The sequence below is a fragment of the Mesocricetus auratus genome, unplaced genomic scaffold (genome assembly GCF_017639785.1).
Source record: "Mesocricetus auratus isolate SY011 unplaced genomic scaffold, BCM_Maur_2.0 Super-Scaffold_15014, whole genome shotgun sequence".
NCBI lineage: Eukaryota > Metazoa > Chordata > Mammalia > Rodentia > Cricetidae > Mesocricetus > Mesocricetus auratus.
In genome coordinates this window covers 79,715,058-79,735,273 of record NW_024429186.1, presented here as the reverse complement: position 1 = coordinate 79,735,273, position 20,216 = coordinate 79,715,058, and the positions used below count along the sequence as shown (strand labels likewise).

The following is a 20,216-nucleotide window of genomic DNA, read 5'->3' as shown; positions in this document are numbered from 1 at the left end:
TAAATAGGTATATGCATTTTCTGATGGTCTTTGGTGACCCCTGTAAAAGGGTTGTTTGACCCCCAAAGATTAAGAACCACTGCATATTTTAATACTACATCTCAGTTTGGGATCTCATCATATTTTTATACAATATATGAAAAACAGGAGCATGTCCTTTATATATTATATCTGAGTAAATGACAAAAACAATGACAGACACCAGTATTTTTCTTTTCTTTAAGCCATCCGAGAACAGTAAATTTGGCCAAGGGACGAAGTTGCCATATTGGTAGCAAAGGTTACATCATACAAAATGGAGGTGAACAAATCACATTTATCTTTACCTTAATACCAGCTCAAAAGCCTCAATTCATTATCAGATTTCTTGATGAGATACACTGAACAATATGCATATGAGGTAAGGACTATTCTTACATGAAAACTGAAAATATTTTACAGATTATTTTGTTCGTTACATTTATACAATGCACCATTCATTTCATTCATTAAAATACCTTGCACCAAACATGGCAAATTCAATCTTAACACTCCTCAAATATGAGAAAAACTAATACCTTCCACTAGTATAAGAAGTGAAATTCATACAGTCAATATAACAAAAGGATTGCAGACCTAACATAGTTTTCAAAGACAATTTATACACAATGAAATGAGTGCTTTACTTAATTTAACCAAAGAGCTAAACAAACTCCACTTCCCTTCTCTGCAGCTTACTGAGCATGGCTGCCTCGAGCATTTTCCATGGTGGCCCTCTGGTGTCATTGATGGAGAGGTCTCAGTGAAAGCAAACAGTGGCACTCAGAATGCCACTTCTCAGAAAACACTGTTAAAATGCAAGTGCTACTGCCTTAATATTTATGCAATAATTAAATGATTTTGGTAACATGTTATTTTTAAAAATTTCAACGTAAGGCACAGAGGAACATCAAAAGTCCAGAAGCAAGTATATTATATAATAAATAGTTATCTTTCAGTCATCAACTGCCCTTTATCTGAAGGAAGGGGGCAAGTAGTGCAGTAAAAACATGGCTGAATTAATAAAAATGATGCGAATTCAGAAATGCCAGTAACATTTCTGTGCAGAAAGAATATTCATTCAAAAAGGACAAAGAACATTTTATATAAAATACACACCCTACTGTGTTACAGGTAGACTGAAAAGAACGTGAGGCACTTATATTAACAGTGCAGAAGGAAAACATTGAGATTTCTCTTTTGATAAAAGCACCAAACCATTTATTCTAACATCTGAGACACAGAGAGGTTAAAATCAATTAGTCTTCTAACTGTATTTGGTACACCATCGGGAATCCTGAAGTTGTCTTTCTGGCTGGTCACTGAGTGGAGACGCTCAGCTCTCCAGAACCCCAAAGCTCTCCGCTGTGGGCATGTGCACGCTGAGGTGCTAAAGCTACTTAAAGGCTTGTGGTCTCTCCCTATGCTCCTGCAGAGCTTCCCATTTTATAGGTAACCGATAACAGTTTTTAAACTCCTCTTCCCAACACAAAGATTAAAATCTGGCTTGGAAAAAGAGTGCTGATGGCCAACATGGACAGACAGTCCCGGTATCTTGTTCCCAAAGCTACAGGAATCCGCTGGGTGTGATATCAGGAAACGGCCTCCCTTCTGCAGGGTGATGAAGATGAGCAGTGGTCTGCCTGTGACCAACGCTGTTTAATTCAGACGAATAGGTTTCATTTAACACTCCCTGATTCTGAAACTGAAAACAGAAACAGCAGAACAGCTCAGTCAGATACAATAAACAACACCTTAAAAACACATTCTAGAACCTTCCCTCTGCATGGGGCTCTACTTTATGGTCCTATGCTACTCCTTCACCGTTCAAGTCATCCAGAGATATGAAAACACACTGATTTCACTTGGGAGATCAGTTTCCCATCAATCCTATGAGATAATTTCAAGATGGCACAGAGAATGTTATAACTACTTCCTCTCTTCTGTCTTGGGACACGCTTGGAAATTATGTGTCAGAGGGTTACTCTGGCCTGCCATCACCCCAATCAGGAACCCGGAACTAAAGAACTGATTACACCCAGAACCTCTACACACTGCATTTCAGACATCAAGACTTTTGCCCAGTTCTGGGCTTCAAAGGTTTCTTGGTGTTTTTATGTTACACTATGAGTATGATTTCAATGAATTGATTTGGAAGACAAGTTTCATTAATTTCTCTGCAAGTTACCAAATGGAAAATGTTTGCTTGCTATGTTGCCTGGTCTTATGTCGACTCGATAACAAGCTAGACTCATCAGAAAGGAGGAAACCTCAGTTGGGAAAATGACTGGATGGGTAGGCCAGCTGAGGCTGAAGAGTCAGCTGTGCTCCCAAAAAGACCAGCATTCTGGGAAGTGTCTCCTGGGAGCACGGAGAAGCTGTGGTCCAGAGGCAGCCAAGGCATCACCTCGGGCTGACAGCCAAACCTGGTAGTGCCAGAGTCGCCCAGGTGGTTCTGGTTTTGAAGTCATGAAGGGGCCATGGAGATCGCTGAGGATCGGCACTCCAAGAGGCAGGAGAGACCATCAGTGAAGGCGCAGCCTCAGTGGCAGTTACAGGTCCATGACCAAATGGGCCATGGACTTGAAGAAAGTCCACGAGAGACCACAGGTGAAAGCGCAGCCCAGATGCAGAAGACCCCAGCATTTTGCAGATGCCAGGACCATGGGATGGCCACCAGGAAGAGCAGCAGCAGTGGAATGGAGCCAGCTGGATGTAAGAGACGAGCTGGGTGGGCTGCAGAGAATGGAGGCTGAGAAGTGACCCATGCCTTTGGGGAAGCCCAGAAGACTGTGAGTGGGACCCAGTCAGTGGACACCGAGCTCTTTACACATCTGGAGTTTGGGGAAGCCCAGAAGACTGTGAGTGGGACCCAGTCAGTGGACACCGAGCTCTTTACACATCTGGAGTTTGGGGAAGCCCAGAAGACTGTGAGTGGGACCCAGTCAGTGGACACCGAGCTCTTTACACATCTGGAGTTTGGGGAAGCCCAGAAGACTGTGAGTGGGACCCAGTCAGTGGACACCGAGCTCTTTACACATCTGGAGTTTGGGGAAGCCCAGAAGACTGTGAGTGGGACCCAGTCAGTGGACACCGAGCTCTTTACACATCTGGAGTTTGGTTTTGCTTTGACTCTATTGTGACTGTACTCTGACTCTTCCCTCTTGAAGGTAGAAGGTGTTTAATTTCATTTTGATTTTTACAGGACCCCACAGCTTAAAGACTTTGAATATTTAAAAGAGATTTTGGATCTTTAAAAGACACTGGATATTTTAAAGGAACTGAACTTTTAATGTGTTCAAATTTGTAAAGATCATGGAACTTATAAAATCATTTATATTTTATATTGTGATATTAATGGGAAAGGAAAGGCTCTAATTGAAAACTGATGTTCGGTGTGTCAAGCTGACAAAGGGTCAGTTGTGCTGGCTAGTTTCATGTCAGTTTGACTCAGCTAAAGTTGCTGGAGAGGAGAGAGCCTCAACTGAGAAAATGCCTCCATAAGACCTTGTTGTAGTGTGGGCAGAAGTGTGTAGGGCATTTCCTTAATTGGTGACTTATGGGGGAGGGCCCAGTGCATTGTGGGGGTTCTGTAAGAAAGCAGGCTAAGCAAGCTATGAAAAAACAAGCGGGTAAGGTGCACTCCTCCATGACAGCTGCGTGAGTACTGCCCTTACTGTTTCTGATGACGAACTGTTACATGGAACCGTGAGTGAAATAATCCCTTTTCTCATCAAGTTGCTATTGGTCATGACATTTCATAGCAGCGATAGTAACCATAACTAGGACATTTGCCTTCTTGAACAAATATAAGAGTTGATAGTCTATAGAACCTTCACATTATAGTGTACAGTTGATAAAATAAAATAAAAATAAGATGAAAATCATAAAATCATCCCTGTAGCTGCTTCAAGTAAGATCATTTATTTTGCAGGGCTAGAGATGCTTGTGAAAGGCCGTGCATGTGAGTGCAGTGCTCTACCGCTGAGCTATACTCTTGACTTTCTGTAATTTTATTTTGTGTCTCACTGTTTTCCAGGCTGCCTTTGAACTCACCCTGCAGACCCAACATGAGAAGTGCCCTTTTGTGTTGTTCGGCAGGCTTGGCATATACCTACAGGTAATATACAGACTGTGCAGGTTATATTTATTACACACACACACACACACACACACACACACACACACACTCCAACAACTAAAGGAAAGAGGCCATGAATCTGAAAGAGAACAAGGGTGGATAGAGAGGAAAGGTTGGGGAAGGAATGGGAAGGGGAAAGGATATAATTATATTTTAGTTTCAAACAATGAATGCATTGTTTAAAAAATAAAATTGTACGTGTACGGTGTCGTCCCCGCATGTATACATGTGTGTCACGAGCATGCAGTGTTCAAGGAGGCAGAAGACGGCACTGGGTCTCCTGGAACTGGAATCACGGACAGCTGTGAGCTGGGAATCAGATACAGGACCTTTAGTAATGCAAGCAAGCGCTAACTGATGAGCTATCTCTCCAGGTCCAAAACGCAGCTACTTATATGTATATTCATTTATCATTTATATTAGGAACATCTGGCTTCCTTTGTGTAGTGATTTTAAATCAGACAGTGAGTGACTGCTAACTACTGTCATCCCACTGCTACTCTTGTTGTCTATTAGCGCCCATCAGTCAGCCCCATCCTGCTGCCATTTCCAGCGTCTGAGAAGTCATCCTTGCAAGTCTCCACACATGGACGTGATCAGCAGCCTTGCTCTCAATGTTCTATAATGGCCTCCAGATGCACCACATTGAGGCAAATGATAATACGCCACTCTTTTATGGATAAAATATATCAAATGCACAACTAATCAATTTTCTTTATGATGAGTGGTAAATTTGAATGGAATTGAAGGTTATCAGGAAAAAGATTAAGAAAATCATCATTCTCCACTAAAAAACAAACAAATCCCACACAACCAGATAAAGCAGATATATTAACAATCTAGAAGAAACAGAACTGAGATTCAAGCCACACTCAAGCAGGGAAATGAACTTAATATTAGCCAAGATATTCTTAGAAGCTAAACAGTATATTTTCAAATAAACTAATACTCTCTAACAGAAATTTATTAGTGTGAGCATGATATATACCCTTGAGTGACGAGAGAGAACAGCTATTAAATTATGTCCACATCAACCTGGTTTTCAGAAAATTAATAATCTATTCATCCTATTTTAATTAAAGGATAAAAAGTTATCATGTGAACATGAATATACTGAAAGCAGTTCTGAGATCACTTGCTGTCTAAAAGGGCTCTGATAGTGTGTTTAAACATCGCAGACAACACAGAGACACTCAGGCGGGACAGGTTTACTCAGCTCTGGAAGCCCTTACCTTGTTTAGAAATGCCTGGGAGTCTGGGACTGCAGGGCTGTACTGCATCTGCTCTACAGGGACGTGCTGAGGTCCTGGCTGGCACTGGTACATGGACATGGCCCCAGCATAGTATGTCTGAGGAGCGACCATGGCCGACTGTGGATGCACCTCGTGTCTTTGGTTTTCGGGAACTTGTAAACAAGTGACAAAATCTCCTACATTAGAAGTGTTGGGGTGCAGGGATGGTTCGAAACCCTTTCCAGGCAAGTCCAGCTGTGCACACTTGGAACGCTGGGGTAGCACAGACTGATTACAGGGAGCAAAGCTCTGTGTGTAAGGCATACTGTCCATCTCAGATTTGTAGGGGAACTCCTCAATCGCCCCCTGCAAGTCTGAAAAGACGTCATAATGCTTCAGTTCCTGCTGAGGACAGCTGAAAGGCACGAGAGGGGTGGGGTTCCAACTTGCAAACATGCCATTGACTTGCGCATGATTCATTTTCTGACCCAGCTCCGGCTGGGGCGCCGTCTGGTGACACAGCTCTTGCTGGGGCGCCATCTGAAGACACAGCTGTTGCTGGGGTGCCGTCTGGTGACACAGCTGCTGCTGGGGCGCCATCTGAAGACACAGCTGCTGTTGGGGTTCCATCTGATGACACAGCTCTTGCTGGGGCGCCATCTGAAGACACATCTGTTGCTGGGGCGCCGTCTGGTGACACAGCTCTTGCTGGGGCGCCGTCTGATGACCCAGCTGCTGCTGGGGCTCCGCTGCCTGAGTTTCGTGCTGCTGCAGCTGCCGCTGCCCCAGATGCAGGCGTTCCTGCAGCATGCAGCTCAGGTGCTGAGTCACAGGCTGCTGCTGGCTGGCAGAACTCAGCAAGGTCGACCTGTTTAGAGAGTCTTGCACGTAAGTGAGGATTTCATCTGTTATGTCGATGTCTCTGAAGTCAACCTCGCCAGCCAGCTCAGTCCTGAAGAACTCCTCACTCTGCATGCGTTTGATGTCATCGAAATCGATCCCTAGGTTTTTCATGATGCTGTACAAGTCACTATTTCTATTATCTGGAAAGAGCCCCGGGGGGCCTCCAGAGACTGCAGGGTTCATGTCCTGACCATGTCCGATTTGTTCATGTTTCAACTCAGCTTCACTTCCTATTGATGCAATACTGTCCTGCCAACCATCGCCTTCACTCCCGTGGGTGAGAAAATGGCTGTCTAGCGGCGCAGCACTCGAAGGAGGACAGAGATAGATGGACTCATCCTGTTGGATCATGCAATTCATAAGCGAGCTGGGGTGGAGGGAATCATTGCTTGGTGTTGACTGCGGAACCCAGTCCTTTGCACCGGTGCCGCTTTTGGTACGGATTGGCAAGGGATCCATTATGGGAGGGAAAGGGCTGGAGATCTCGTACAATACAGCCTCTCCTGTAGCGAACATGAAGGGCAGCGTCATACTCCGCTTCTGTAAGTGCTCTCTTCCTTCTTCATCCCTAGCAGGGTGGGCAAGAAAATCTTCATACGTTAGAGTTTTATCACACAGGCTTTAAGGAAGATATTATCAAATGGAGAAAAAAAATAAGCAAAATGTACCAGAGCTGTGATTTCACAGAACATGGGTTTTCTTTTGAATCAAGTTATTATCATGACTTATGTTATGCAAATATAGCTAAAACCATACAGGGAAATGTACACATACTGAAAAATTATAAATAAAATGATAACTGGGAGACACAGATGGAATAGAAAGCAAATGGACAATAACAAAATCAATAAATGGAGTGTGTGAGTCTGGAAGAGGCTGGCGAAGGCAGAGGTCTGCTGCTACGCCACAGTGGATCTGTGGAGCACACATCCGGGTACTCTTATGGGTAACACAAACATTCCCTAAAGACCATGGGCTGATGACTTAGTTCCGTACAGATGTTAATTCTTCCCTCAAAGAGCTATGTTTTCAAAATCCCGTCAGTTGTGTTGTTACTGTTGGACAATGAATTCTAACGTGCATTTGGAAACATAAAGGATAAAGAAAAGCCAAAACAATTACGAATGAGAACAAAATCTATATAAAAACAAAATAAAGACATGCATTCACAAATCAAAACTGCTGGTTAAGACAGTACAAGACACAGTCAGACAAAGGGTTAACAGAACACTCTACTGCAGTGGGGTAAGATGGTTCTTCAAGAGTTTGTCTCTTTAATACATTCTACTGATCAATTTGATATTCAAAATGGAGAAACCCCGTTCAGGATTCCTACCTCCAGATATACCAGGGGAACAATTCTCATGGTGAGGGAAGCCCAGTGCAAATATTTCACAAAAGATGCCTTTCTGGAATATCTGAGAAACTTCCAAATCACTGGGTACACACCACAGCGTTTTTAGGGGTTTCTTTTATTTTAAAGATGCTATGGGCTTCTCATCTCCCCTTAATTTGGAGGAGGAGTAGGATTTTATATTTTAGCTTTATCCACTTAGCTGCTCAATGAAGCCTGTCACTTATGTCTTCTTCAACATGGCTCACCTTTGCCCCACGCTTTCTAGATATATTCTTTTAACATCATATTTTTTTAGTTACAGGTTCAACTGTCCAAGACTGCTTTTAAATATAAGAAGACTTATGAAAACACAAAGCCAGGACACATTCTTTCTGCTAAGCTTACGTTAGTGGCCTCTGAGTTGCGATGATGTAATCTGGCCTCCCGTTTCTATAGATCAAGCGAGCGTTGGACTGGACCCACCTCCATCGACTGTGCTTTGCCAGAAGCCGGAAAACTGTCATGCCGCTTTCCCCAGTCTTAATCACTAAAAACAAACATTTAACACAAGGTTAAACCTCTATCGATAGAGTAGAGAAAACCCCTGCTACAAAGTCCCGCTGCGGGCCTAAAGAGATGGCCCGCTGGCTGAGGGCACTTGCTGCTCTTGTAGACGACTTGAGTTTGTTTCCCAGGAACCACACTGGTGGCTCACAACCTCCTACAACCCAGTCCCCGGGGATCAGAAGCCCTCTTATGGCATCTAAGTTCACCCACACCCAGGTGCACATGCTCCCACACAGACAAACACACAAGTAAATCATAAAATTCTAAGAAAGCCATTCTGACATAGTTCAGTAACCAGCAATTATGGTAATATCTTGAAAGCTTTTAAACACAGCGAAGGCATGGGAAAACATTTCTTCAGAGTTGGTGCTTTCCCATTTTAAATGGGGCTTAGCATGGAAAATGTAAAGAGTAATATCAAGAGGAGGCCAGACAGCTTTGGCGACCCGTGAGGAAAGTAAAGATTAAAATTTTTCATACTGAATGAGCAATATGTTCAATATTTCCTGACTTTTTATTCACACATGTGTGTGAGTCACTGATTGCCACTAACGATCCTCTGAACAAAACTTCATTGGACAAAATGCTATTTTCAAAATCATTACACCACTATGTCATGTATGCATGGCAGCTGTAGAAGGTTTAGGAAATAAAAAAGTAAAGGTGGCTAACCCTTGTGACAGGACGCCACACAGGATTAATCCAAATACTTCTACGGGGACAATATCATGCATCACAATTTGAAATGTGCATCACAGGGCTGGGGCCACGGCTCAGTGGGTGCTGGTGCATGCCGCCAAGCCTGAGGATCTGAGGTTGGTCCTAGGGATCTACAGGGTGGAGGAGAACAGCCTCTGCAAGCTGTCCCTGGCCAGCTCATGCACACGCACAGAAATCGGTCCCTGCCTCGGCCACTGGCAGGCAGGCCGTGAGAACCCCAACTCACTGCGGACGTGGAACTCCGCGCAGTAGAGCATGTCGGCAGCGTGGATGAACTGGTACCCCGAGCCTCGGGTGCACAGCTCCGCTTCCGTGTAGCCCAGGACAAGCTGCCCTCTGTTTAAAAACAGCATCACGTTGTCAGAGAATCATGGTACCTTCTCTGGGTGGACACTATCTCTGCCAGCACTGCAGCAGCTGACATTGAAGTTTTCACATTAGCACACAGAAGACATCCCTTTTAATTTTGATTTTTTTCTTTTACTTTCTTATTTGTGGCTGTAAATTTTCAGTTTTAGCCTATTCCCTTCTTTTGAATAAGGCCATTAAAATTAGGATGTTAAAAATGAATCAGACAGAGTTAACTATAAAAGCAAAACAAATTCTAACCCTAAAAACATGGAGTGCTCACACTGAGTTCAGAGACAGAGTCTAAGTCACTTCGCTGCAATCTCCCAATGGAAGGAGAAAAAATTAAAAATGCTTTGACATAAATTCCTGCTAGTTAACTAAGTAACTTTAGATAGTTATTTTATTTCTAGAGCTAAAAACTAAATACCACTTTTACAAAATGTAAAATAAACCAATGTTCTAAAAATACTCTTACAAGTATGGTAAATAATGCAAAATATTAAGATTAATTGTCAGATTGATGAAAATTTTAGTAGACTATACTGAAAAAAATGAACAATTGTTAATACAGTAGCATATAATATTAGAACGTAAGCCAAATGTCTCGCCAAACAATAAGAGAATTGTTTTATATTACACATTTAATGACATAAGAGTGAAAAGGTTTCCCTTACTTGGCATCGCAACCAATAGGTGTGAAGTCTAGTTTGTGTTTGGTCCTGAAGATGAAGTTTTTGGTTCGGATTTCCAGTATGGACGGGGGCTGAAGTGGGGTGGCTATTGCAAACAGAGCCAGCTGCGGGGGCAGTAGTGTTCCATCCTTCCCCTTCTTGTTCTGTCCATGGAGATACTTTAGCCGCCCTTGGAAATTCATTGCCTTTAAAAAGTCATTAAAACGAGCAGTGTGTAACGGTGTCAATGTCAACGTTTCCATCATGGCTCCTGTGGGGTTCCTGGTATTGTAGGACAGTGCCCAAGGCTCAGAACTGCTAACTTTTCTCACTCCTCTCTCCACAGAAAGCCCACTAAAACCCCAAAGGCCTACACGTCTGTGCCTGAAACCACCTGACCATGTTCACCTACCACAGCTCTGTGCACCTCAGGACAGATCGTATGAAAGAGTGGCGATGAATAACACTGTACATACTAACTTTCAAACATCCATGATCTATGTGCCATAGCTTGCCATAATCTTTCCTGAGAAAAATGCAATTTTATTAAACCGGAAGAGGATCCTTCTAAAACTGTATGAGGAAAGTAGAGGTCAAAGATGAAGAATGATTTTTAGAAGACAGAGGCAGAAGAGAATTTAGAGACAGGTGTGATAAACTTAGATGACCTGTAGGACGCTCTGATGCGTCTGATACAGCACACAGGGAAGAAACCCTTGCACACAGAAACCCCACCTAACTCCGCTAACCCATCTAACAGTGATCACTGGTATCACTCCACTAACAGTGATGCCACGAGAGACACCTCAGCAAACGGCTCCTCCTCCACGTCAGTAAAACAATACATAACAAAATGCGCTGATTTGTGAGGCTTAAGACACAGCCTTGCTTGCCTGTGGCTGGAAGACTGTGCCCAGTGTCTGGACCTTGCCGGGTGGCCCCCAGGGTTACCTCTTGTAGCAGCATCCCTATTGGTCCGCTGCCCAGAACCACAGAGAAGCATTTTATTTGCACTCATCCCAGACATAGATGTTTTTCCTGTGTGGATGGCTTACAACGCCTGAATGCTAGCATCCTGCTCAAGAATGACTTGCTGAATCTCACACTTAAAGTCTTCCAAAACACTTCAAGTACAGGTTCCGTGCCATGCCACTCAATTTCTACACCTTCACCGGAAATGATAGCATTTTGTGAGCTGCGGAAGACCTTCAAAACCCGAGACACCAGTGTGTGTGTGTGTGTGTGTGTGTGTGTGTGTGTGTGCACGCGCGCGTGCGTGCGCACGAGCATGTATCTTCCAGGATTTTCTAGTTTCGTCATTTCATAGGTGTGCATCACCATGCCAGGCTTTTACATGGGTTCTTGGGGTCCAAATCAGGTCCCCATTCTTACAATACAAACATTTGGCCAGCTGAGCCTTTTTACTGGCCCTGAAATGTTAATTTTTCAAGGCTGCTTTCTTTTATCATATTAAGTCATTTCACAAGCGCTGCTTTCAGCCTTTGCACCTCACCAGAAAACCAGAGGAATTATCCAGCAGACACCGGAGCCGGCAGATGAAGCACCTCTCCAGGAAGGAGGCGCTCTCCGGAGGAAGCTGGTCTGGGTTGAAGTAGACTGCCGGAGGCTGTGAGAGGCCATGAGATTCTGTGGAAACAAAACAGCAGTCGACCTTGCGTTTGCCGTAAAACCCAGGGTTTGAACAGTTAAACCTGGGACACATTTAAACTGGAGTGTGTATTCATAATTTAAAATACCCTTTCAAAAATAATTCAAAAGCCCAAACTTACTGGCACAGCTATCCTGTAGAACTTGACACATTTTGTATTTGTATTTGTGCACGACTACTGCTAACCACGGCTACATTTCTAAGTGGTTTTCCCTTACCAGCGTCACGGACATCTTCAAGCAATGCCGACACCGGGAAGACCCTTTTGTTCTTGCGTATGCGAGTGTGTGCTTTCACGGGCACATTTTGATGAGAAGGGTTTGCACGCTTCAGTTACAACTCTGTTCATTCCTTCCACCATCCACAGTGGTACCACAGTTGCTTTTATAAAACACAGCACTGCTCTGGGCTTGGGTCAGAGCTCAGTTGGTACAATGCTCACCATGCAAGCATAACGCTGAGTTTGATGCCTAGGACCCAGGCCAAGAAAAGCCAGGCGTGGAGGCGCATGCTGGGAGCCCCAGTGCCGGGGAGGCGCGGAGAGTAGATGGCTCCCAACAGTCTAGCCTTCTTGGTGATCTTCAGGCCAATGAAAACTCATATTAACAAAATAAGATGGGGGCTAGGCCCACAACCAAAAAATAAGATGGATAGTGTACAAAGAATGACCCCCAAGGTTGGCGACCTTTGGCCTCGTACCCACAAGTGGGCCATCATCTGCTAAACTTTTCTTAGCTCATGATCCTGTTGCAGCTGGGCTCTGATCTATGGCTACAGACTCACATCACCTGACTTGTTCTCCATCTCCAGCATGGAGCTCCGTGCCCTGTGACTTCCCAGCCGCCTTCACAGATATTCAGAAAGCATCACCGTGGCCTTTGGGTAAACCTTACCATCCCCTCCTTGTGCAGAGTCTGTACACTGTGCGGGGTTTAGAGCCCAGTGAAGCTGGCGCTGGAACTCAGCTCGGTCTTCGGTATGGATGAGCTCATAGACACTCTGATGGATGACATCAGACTACAGAGAAGGAGCGTGAGGAGATAAAGTAGTGATTACAAAATGATAACCTTAGTAAAGCACTTTCAAACACGCCAGTGGGCACCTGTTAGCGACGAGGAACAGAATGCAGTGATGGCTTGCAGAGCCACCAAGTCATTCACACTCGGGAAAGCTACAGGCCAACCCTGTAACTGACTCAAAAATTATCCACCACTTCCCAACACGAGTACTCTGGCTCACAGGGCATCTCCCTGTTTCTCAAGTGGACCATAGGAAGACCTGCTCATATTCCTTGTCCATTTCAGGCCAGCTGATGGCATTACAGACCAGTCATTCTCGACACCTTCGAGGCTGCACATCAGACATCTACATTACAATCCATAACAATAGCAAAATTACAGTAATGAGGTTGGAACAAGCCAATTTTATGGTTGGGAGTCATCCCAACCTGAGGAACTGGATTAAAGGTCACAGTACTAGGAAGCCTGAAAACCAGTTCCAGACCCTGTCTCACCACAAATCCCTCTCTGTCTTCTCTGAGCTGAACAGCATTTAATTTGTATCTCCGACAGTTGAACATACATTTTCTTTATAGTAGCTTTTTTTCCAAGTACACTCCACAGACTACACACCAAGGGACACAGCCTTTATGGTGCCCGTCCCCACCCCCAAGCCTCTCAGCCTTCACTTCAGTGCTGAGTTCTTTTTCTTTCCACTGAAACTCACAGATTCTAATGCATTTCCATCCATCCTACACAAACGTATACATGCAGAAAAGTTCTGTGCAGCATCAATATTTGTGATGATATTCAACATGATCACTTTACCTCATTGCTTGCTAAGCACTGAAATAGAAAGTTCGATTCTTACCCATTATATTACCATAGTTTTGATACTGGAATCTTAATCCCACATCAAAAAAATACACAAGGTATGCATATGTATGAGAAAAATGTTAGAACATAGCTTATTTCTTAGTTTTTCTTTTCATTTGTTTTTTGTTTTTGAGACAAGAGTCTCACTATACAGCCAAGGCTGTCCTAGAACTCACTATGTAGAGCAGGCTGACCTCAAATTCACAGAGACCTGCCTGCCTCTGCCTCTATCTCTGCTTCTGCCTCCTAGTACTGGATTTCTATTTGCGATTTTTTTAACTGATATAATCATAGTATCATAATCAAAACCTTAAGGGATTCACTATGTTTCAAATAGGCTTTCTACAGACAACACATTTTCTTTGTTTTAAAAACAAAGAAAACAAAGATTTAGGCTTTGTGACAGTGGCCAAATTCCTTTACTTTAATCACCTTCCCTTAAGCAGGCCTTCCTGGAAACTGAACATACAATCAGCTCTTTGCCACGCATCAATTGCATGGTTTCCAGGGTAATCTGAAACATAGCTAACGCATCCGCTTTCTCTCTAATGAAAACTGCTGGTGGATATCGACTGCACATATAATAAGAACTACAGTCCACATGTGTGTTAAACAGTCTGTGGCATGTAGACCAGCAGCCTTGTGGTCTCAGACATGCAAACTCATGGCCACGCTATGACCCACTGAAATGGAATGGAGCCCAAAGACCTTACCAAGAGCTTCCTTCAGGAGCTGCTTGTGACAAGATGACATGAGAGCCAGATACACAAGAGGGCAGGCACTCAAGGCACTTGTGGTCTGCTCTCAGATCGTGACGCACTCTCTTACTTTTCCATTGCTGACCACCACACACGCCATCAATTCCAGAGTGCTTACAGAGAGCCAACACTCACCTCCTTCAAGGATCTCTTGTCTATGGCTCTCGGCATGTCTATCCATTCCAGAGTGCTTACAGAGAGCCAACACTCACCTCCTTCAAGGATCTCTTGTCTACGGCTATCAGCATGTCTATCCATTCCAGAGTGCTTACAGAGAGCCAACACTCACCTCCTTCAAGGATCTCTTGTCTACGGCTATCAACACGTCTACCTTCCCTACGCTCCCTCCTCAACATCTGTGCACTCTACACGCCCTAGCGCCGTCTCCGCACATCTCTTCAAGGCAGTGCTCAAAAGCAGATGCATGAGAACTCAAAGTACGATCCACAGTATTTTACAAGCAAGCACCTCAGTAATTCCATAACTGTTTTACTCAGTAGACCATGGCATCTAATGGCAAAGGTCTGCTTCCAAATCCGACCTGCCTTAAAGTCTCTCTCCCTGGCTCTCTTCTGCCAGGCTAATTATTGAACCCAGCACAGAAGGTAAGTACTATATATCGCAGACTAATTGGCTGGTTCCAGAAAGTTTCATACATATACATATACGAATCTCATATATATTATATATATGTGTGTGTGTGTGTGTGTGAATATATTTACATGACATTATCAATGGATGAAATAACTATGAAATAAAACATCAGTGCTATACATTATCAATATTGTATATGTAGCCTAAAATACATTTGTAATTCTTGTAGCACACATTTTACTCAAGATATTCCATGTACAAATGGCCAGCTTTAATCTTACATTATAAAATGGACAAAACAGCAGAAAGTTTGTTTTCTAAAAATAATCAATTTATATGACGTAAGAGAAATGTATTTACTTGCTGAAAGCCCAGGTAATCTTGGATAGTAGAGGAGGCATAGAAGACCAAGGCATCTGCTGTGACAACCAGTACGAAGCCGTTCAGTGCCTGCAGACAGGAAAGGGTAAAACTGTCAATCAGAAACAGCAGTTGTTATGTGAAAGCTGTCTCTATCTACAAGCACCCTCTCTTTATCCTGCCCAAACACGGTCACATGGCATGCAGACTGGGAAACCTACCCACGCTTCCTGCTTGGCTGAGGAGAAAGTTACAGCTGACTTTAAAGTCCAACCAGGTACACGAATAAGAGGCCAGGCTTACACTCTCCAGAGTTGTTCTTTTAAATACACTGCTTCTGTTTTTTGGTAAAATAAACTGCACAGAAAACGCTCGCTACAATTACATGTCTTTCTTCTTTAGGGAGGACTAAAGAAAAAACTGCTTATTGGACCTTGAAGTGGAGAAAACGGTAAGGCTTGCAGCCAAAATGCCTCAGCTCCTGACTGAAATTTAGATGCTTTCACAGAATTACAGAGATATTAAAGCTTCTATTGGAATGCACAATGCATATAAAATATAACATTCAAAACTTAAATGTTTCTCGGCTATAAAACATATACACTTATCAGCCTTTAACCTAACTGTGAGTATTTTCATATTTAAATGCACTATCTCATACACATTTCCCATTTCTATTCATTCCAGCTACACTGTATGCCTGTTCTCCCTTGTGCCTATAATACTATTATGATTATTCCATGTTTTTCCCTTTCAGCTTGCAGGTCCTTCCTTACCTACTTTGTTCAGGGGTTTTTCAAGGTCAGTGTGAATTATAGGTTTGTCTTCCTCTTGGAAAACAAAAGTATATGTGCTCACTTCAACTATCTATGGTTAGAAACTTAATCCAAAAAGCTCCCATTATTATCTATTTGATTCCAGTCCAAAGTCTCTCCTGAGACTCAATGAAATCTCTTTACATTTTTTCAAGGAAATCTCTTAATTGCAACCTCTATAAAACTAAAAAGCAAATTACATACTTCCAAAATATACATTATTCAAGAGAGAGGAAGAGGGGCACTGTGAAGAATTACTTAACTCAAGCTAGACTGGAATTCAGCAGGGCAAACACTAAATCCTGTAGTTCCATGTGTAGACTAGGAGTGGAATTTGTCAAATGAATGGCAAATGTCCCCCTTAGTCCTGGGCAATTGAACACTTAGTCCCAATTTGGTGGAACTATTCCTTGCTGGAAGAAGTCAATCACTGAGGAGGAGCTCTGAGATTACAGTCTTACCTATTTCCAGTTCTCTTTCTCTCTGCGCTGTGTTCACATGTACAGATGTGAGCTAAGCTTGCTGCTCCTGCTGTCAAGCCTGCTTTTACTGTGATTTTTCCTCACCATGATGGACTCTAACACTCTGGTTCTGGAAGCCCAAGTAATCCCTTCCTTCTCTAAGTCACTTTTAGTCATGATATCTCATTCCAGTAACAGAAAAGGAACTGACACAACTCTGTTCCAGCAATGAATTAGCAAAACATACACCAGGCTGGCTCAGTTCACGGGGGGGGGGCAGGAGGGGAACTCAGCCCAGGCTGGCTCAGTTCACTGGCTGGGGCTGAGAGCAGTAAGGGAACTCACCCCAGGCTGGCTCAGTTAAATGGGGGGGGTGCTGAGAGCAGAGCAGGAGGGGAACTCAGCCCAGGCTGGCTCAGTTCACTGGCTGGGGCTGAGAGCAGAGCAGTAAGGAAACTCACCCCAGGCTGGCTCAGTTCACGGGGGGGGCTGAGAGCAGGAGGGGAACTTAGCCCAGGCTGGCTCAGTTCACAGGGGAGGGGGTGAGAGCAGGAGGGGAACTCAGCCCAGGCTGGCTCAGTTCACAGGGGAGGGGGTGAGAGCAGGAGGGGAACTCAGCCCAGGCTGGCTCAGTTCACAGGGGAGGGGGGTGAGAGCAGGAGGGGAACTCAGCCCAGGCTGGCTCAGTTCACAGGGGAGGGGGGTGAGAGCAGGAGGGGAACTCAGCCCAGGCTGGCTCAGTTCACAGGGGAGGGGGGTGAGAGCAGGAGGGGAACTCAGCCCAGGCTGGCTCAGTTCACAGGGGAGGGGGTGAGAGCAGGAGGGGAACTCAGCCCAGGCTGGCTCAGTTCACAGGGGAGGGGGGTGAGAGCAGGAGGGGAACTCAGCCCAGGCTGGCTCAGTTCACAGGGGAGGGGGGTGAGAGCAGGAGGGGAACTCAGCCCAGGCTGGCTCAGTTCACAGGGGAGGGGGGTGAGAGCAGGAGGGGAACTCAGCCCAGGCTGGCTCAGTTCACAGGGGAGGGGGGTGAGAGCAGGAGGGGAACTCAGCCCAGGCTGGCTCAGTTCACAGGGGAGGGGGGTGAGAGCAGGAGGGGAACTCAGCCCAGGCTGGCTCAGTTAAATGGGGGGGGTGCTGAGAGCAGAGCAGTAGGGGAACTCACCCCAGGCTGGCTCAGTTCACAGGGGAGGGGGCTGAGAGCAGGAGGGGAACTCAGCCCAGGCTGGCTCAGTTCACAGGGGAGGGGGGTGAGAGCAGGAGGGGAACTCAGCCCAGGCTGGCTCAGTTCACAGGGGAGGGGGGTGAGAGCAGGAGGGGAACTCAGCCCAGGCTGGCTCAGTTCACAGGGGAGGGGGTGAGAGCAGGAGGGGAACTCAGCCCAGGCTGGCTCAGTTCACAGGGGAGGGGGGTGAGAGCAGGAGGGGAACTCAGCCCAGGCTGGCTCAGTTCACAGGGGAGGGGGGTGAGAGCAGGAGGGGAACTCAGCCCAGGCTGGCTCAGTTCACAGGGGAGGGGGGTGAGAGCAGGAGGGGAACTCAGCCCAGGCTGGCTCAGTTCACAGGGGAGGGGGTGAGAGCAGGAGGGGAACTCAGCCCAGGCTGGCTCAGTTCACAGGGGAGGGGGGTGAGAGCAGGAGGGGAACTCAGCCCAGGCTGGCTCAGTTCACAGGGGAGGGGGGTGAGAGCAGGAGGGGAACTCAGCCCAGGCTGGCTCAGTTCACAGGGGAGGGGGGTGAGAGCAGGAGGGGAACTCAGCCCAGGCTGGCTCAGTTCACAGGGGAGGGGGGTGAGAGCAGGAGGGGAACTCAGCCCAGGCTGGCTCAGTTAAATGGGGGGGTGCTGAGAGCAGAGCAGTAGGGGAACTCACCCCAGGCTGGCTCAGTTCACAGGGGAGGGGGCTGAGAGCAGGAGGGGAACTCACCCCAGGCTGGCTCAGTTCACAGGGGAGGGGGCTGAGAGCAGGAGGGGAACTCACCCCAGGCTGGCTCAGTTAAATGGGGGGGGGTGCTGAGAGCACAGCAGGAGGGGAACTCAGCCCAGGCTGGCTCAGTTCACAGGGGAGGGGGCTCAGTTCACAGGGGAGGGGGCTGAGAGCAGTAAGGGAACTCACCCCAGGCTGGCTCAGTTCACAGGGGAGGGGGGTGAGAGCAGGATGGGAACTCAGCCCAGGCTGGCTCAGTTCACTGGCTGGGGCTGAGAGCAGTAAGGGAACTCACCCCAGGCTGGCTCAGTTTACAGGGGAGGGGGGTGAGAGCAGGAGGGGAACTCAGCCCAGGCTGGCTCAGTGACTGGCGGGCACACAGAGTAATTGGGAATGGCGCCAGCACTATCACGGCACATTCACTCCCTCAGTTTTACATCCACAGACTCACTGAGCATCTGCTCACGCTGTGAGGACCGAGCAGTGTCCATTAGAAGAAGACAATTCACGTTTTTAAAAACGTATCTAAAGCAAACCTGTTAGAAACTCCCAAGTTCTAAAGCACGAAACACGAGCCTGTAGGCGTTGGGGAAATCTGTGACACGTACGCCACCCACCATTGCTAAAGTGAAACGGAAGTCATAATAGTGCATATTAAAGAACAAACGTGTTTGTGCACTGCACGCACGCTTTCACTCTCTACGTGAGCAACATTCTTGAAGGTGCACACAGACCCGTCAAGAGAAGCACCCGGGAGGATGACTGGACCTGATGAATCCAGTTCCCACAGTCCCGGGATGATTAGCCCCGAGCAATCCACTTCTCATAGTCCCGTCCGCCAGGCACTGGAGAATACCACTGCAGCAGCTCACGAGACAGTGGTGCACGGTGAGTCCACAGGGACTTAGAGGCCCTGGGTCAGTGAGCCCCTCCCCCACCTAGGACGTCCTACTGGAGTTACCTGCAATAAGAACTCTCCTTCTTGCAGGTCCAGTCCATCTCTGAACGCTCTACACTGCTCCTGGCCTCCATTCCTGTCAGCGGGGGAGGATTTTAACGCAACTACGGGGGGAAGGAGGAAGAGGTCATGACACAAATGTACATATTTCAGTCAGCAATACTGAAAGACTATGATAAAGACCATCCAAGAGATGATGTGAAACCCACATGTGCAGAACGTGTAGACACAGGCAACACAACTGAGCAGAATCACCATGGCTACCATTTACATCCGCATTTCATCACGCGCTAACAAACCTCATTTGACAACACACGGCCAATGTATCCGGCCACGTCAGATGCCTACCTTAGGTCTGCCATTTATTAAACACAGCAGCTCTTGAGCCAGTGTTAACTAACATGTGAGAAGGCAGTTTTAAAAGGCGCATCATGCCAGGCTGTGGTGGGGCGCAATGCAAATGCGCATGGAGTTCCTGACACAGCAGACCAACGTGTCAACAAACAGTAAGTAGGGCGTTTATGAGAGGTTAAGGACTGCCTTACTAGAAAGAACAACCTCCTAAATGGAGTTCCTGACATAGCAGACCAACGTCAACAAACAGCAGCTCTAAGTAGGGCATTTACAAGAGGTTAAGGACTGCCTTACTAGAAAGAATAACCTCCTAAATGCCTCGCATTCTTATCTTAACTGATCTCTTTCTACCTTCCATTTTGGCAATCCTTGAGAATTATTTTACTAGATTTCATCAGGCGGTGGTGGCACACGCCTTTAATCCCAGCACTCGGGAGGCAGAGGCAGGGGGATCTCTGTGACTTGGAGACCAGCCTGGTCTACAGAGCTAGTGCCAGGACAGCCTCCAAAGCCA

The 20,216-nt window shown here is 46.0% G+C and overlaps 1 protein-coding gene across 1 annotated transcript in view; it reads right to left on the bottom strand.

Moving 5' to 3' along the window:
- Nucleotides 1–1,216: 1,216 nt before the first annotated feature.
- The window catches only part of Ahr (aryl hydrocarbon receptor), a 45,475-nt gene continuing 26,475 nt past the window's right edge, over nt 1,217–20,216 (bottom strand). The window contains exons 3-11 of the mRNA NM_001281658.1: nt 19,352–19,452; nt 15,195–15,284; nt 12,502–12,625; nt 11,453–11,586; nt 9,943–10,145; nt 9,144–9,253; nt 8,036–8,177; nt 5,392–6,862; nt 1,217–1,723 (exon numbers count right to left, since the gene is read on the bottom strand). Coding sequence (NP_001268587.1) covers nt 1,586–1,723; nt 5,392–6,862; nt 8,036–8,177; nt 9,144–9,253; nt 9,943–10,145; nt 11,453–11,586; nt 12,502–12,625; nt 15,195–15,284; nt 19,352–19,452 — 2,513 coding nt within the window. The 3' untranslated portion in view covers nt 1,217–1,585. The remainder of the gene's footprint in view (nt 1,724–5,391; nt 6,863–8,035; nt 8,178–9,143; nt 9,254–9,942; nt 10,146–11,452; nt 11,587–12,501; nt 12,626–15,194; nt 15,285–19,351; nt 19,453–20,216) is intronic.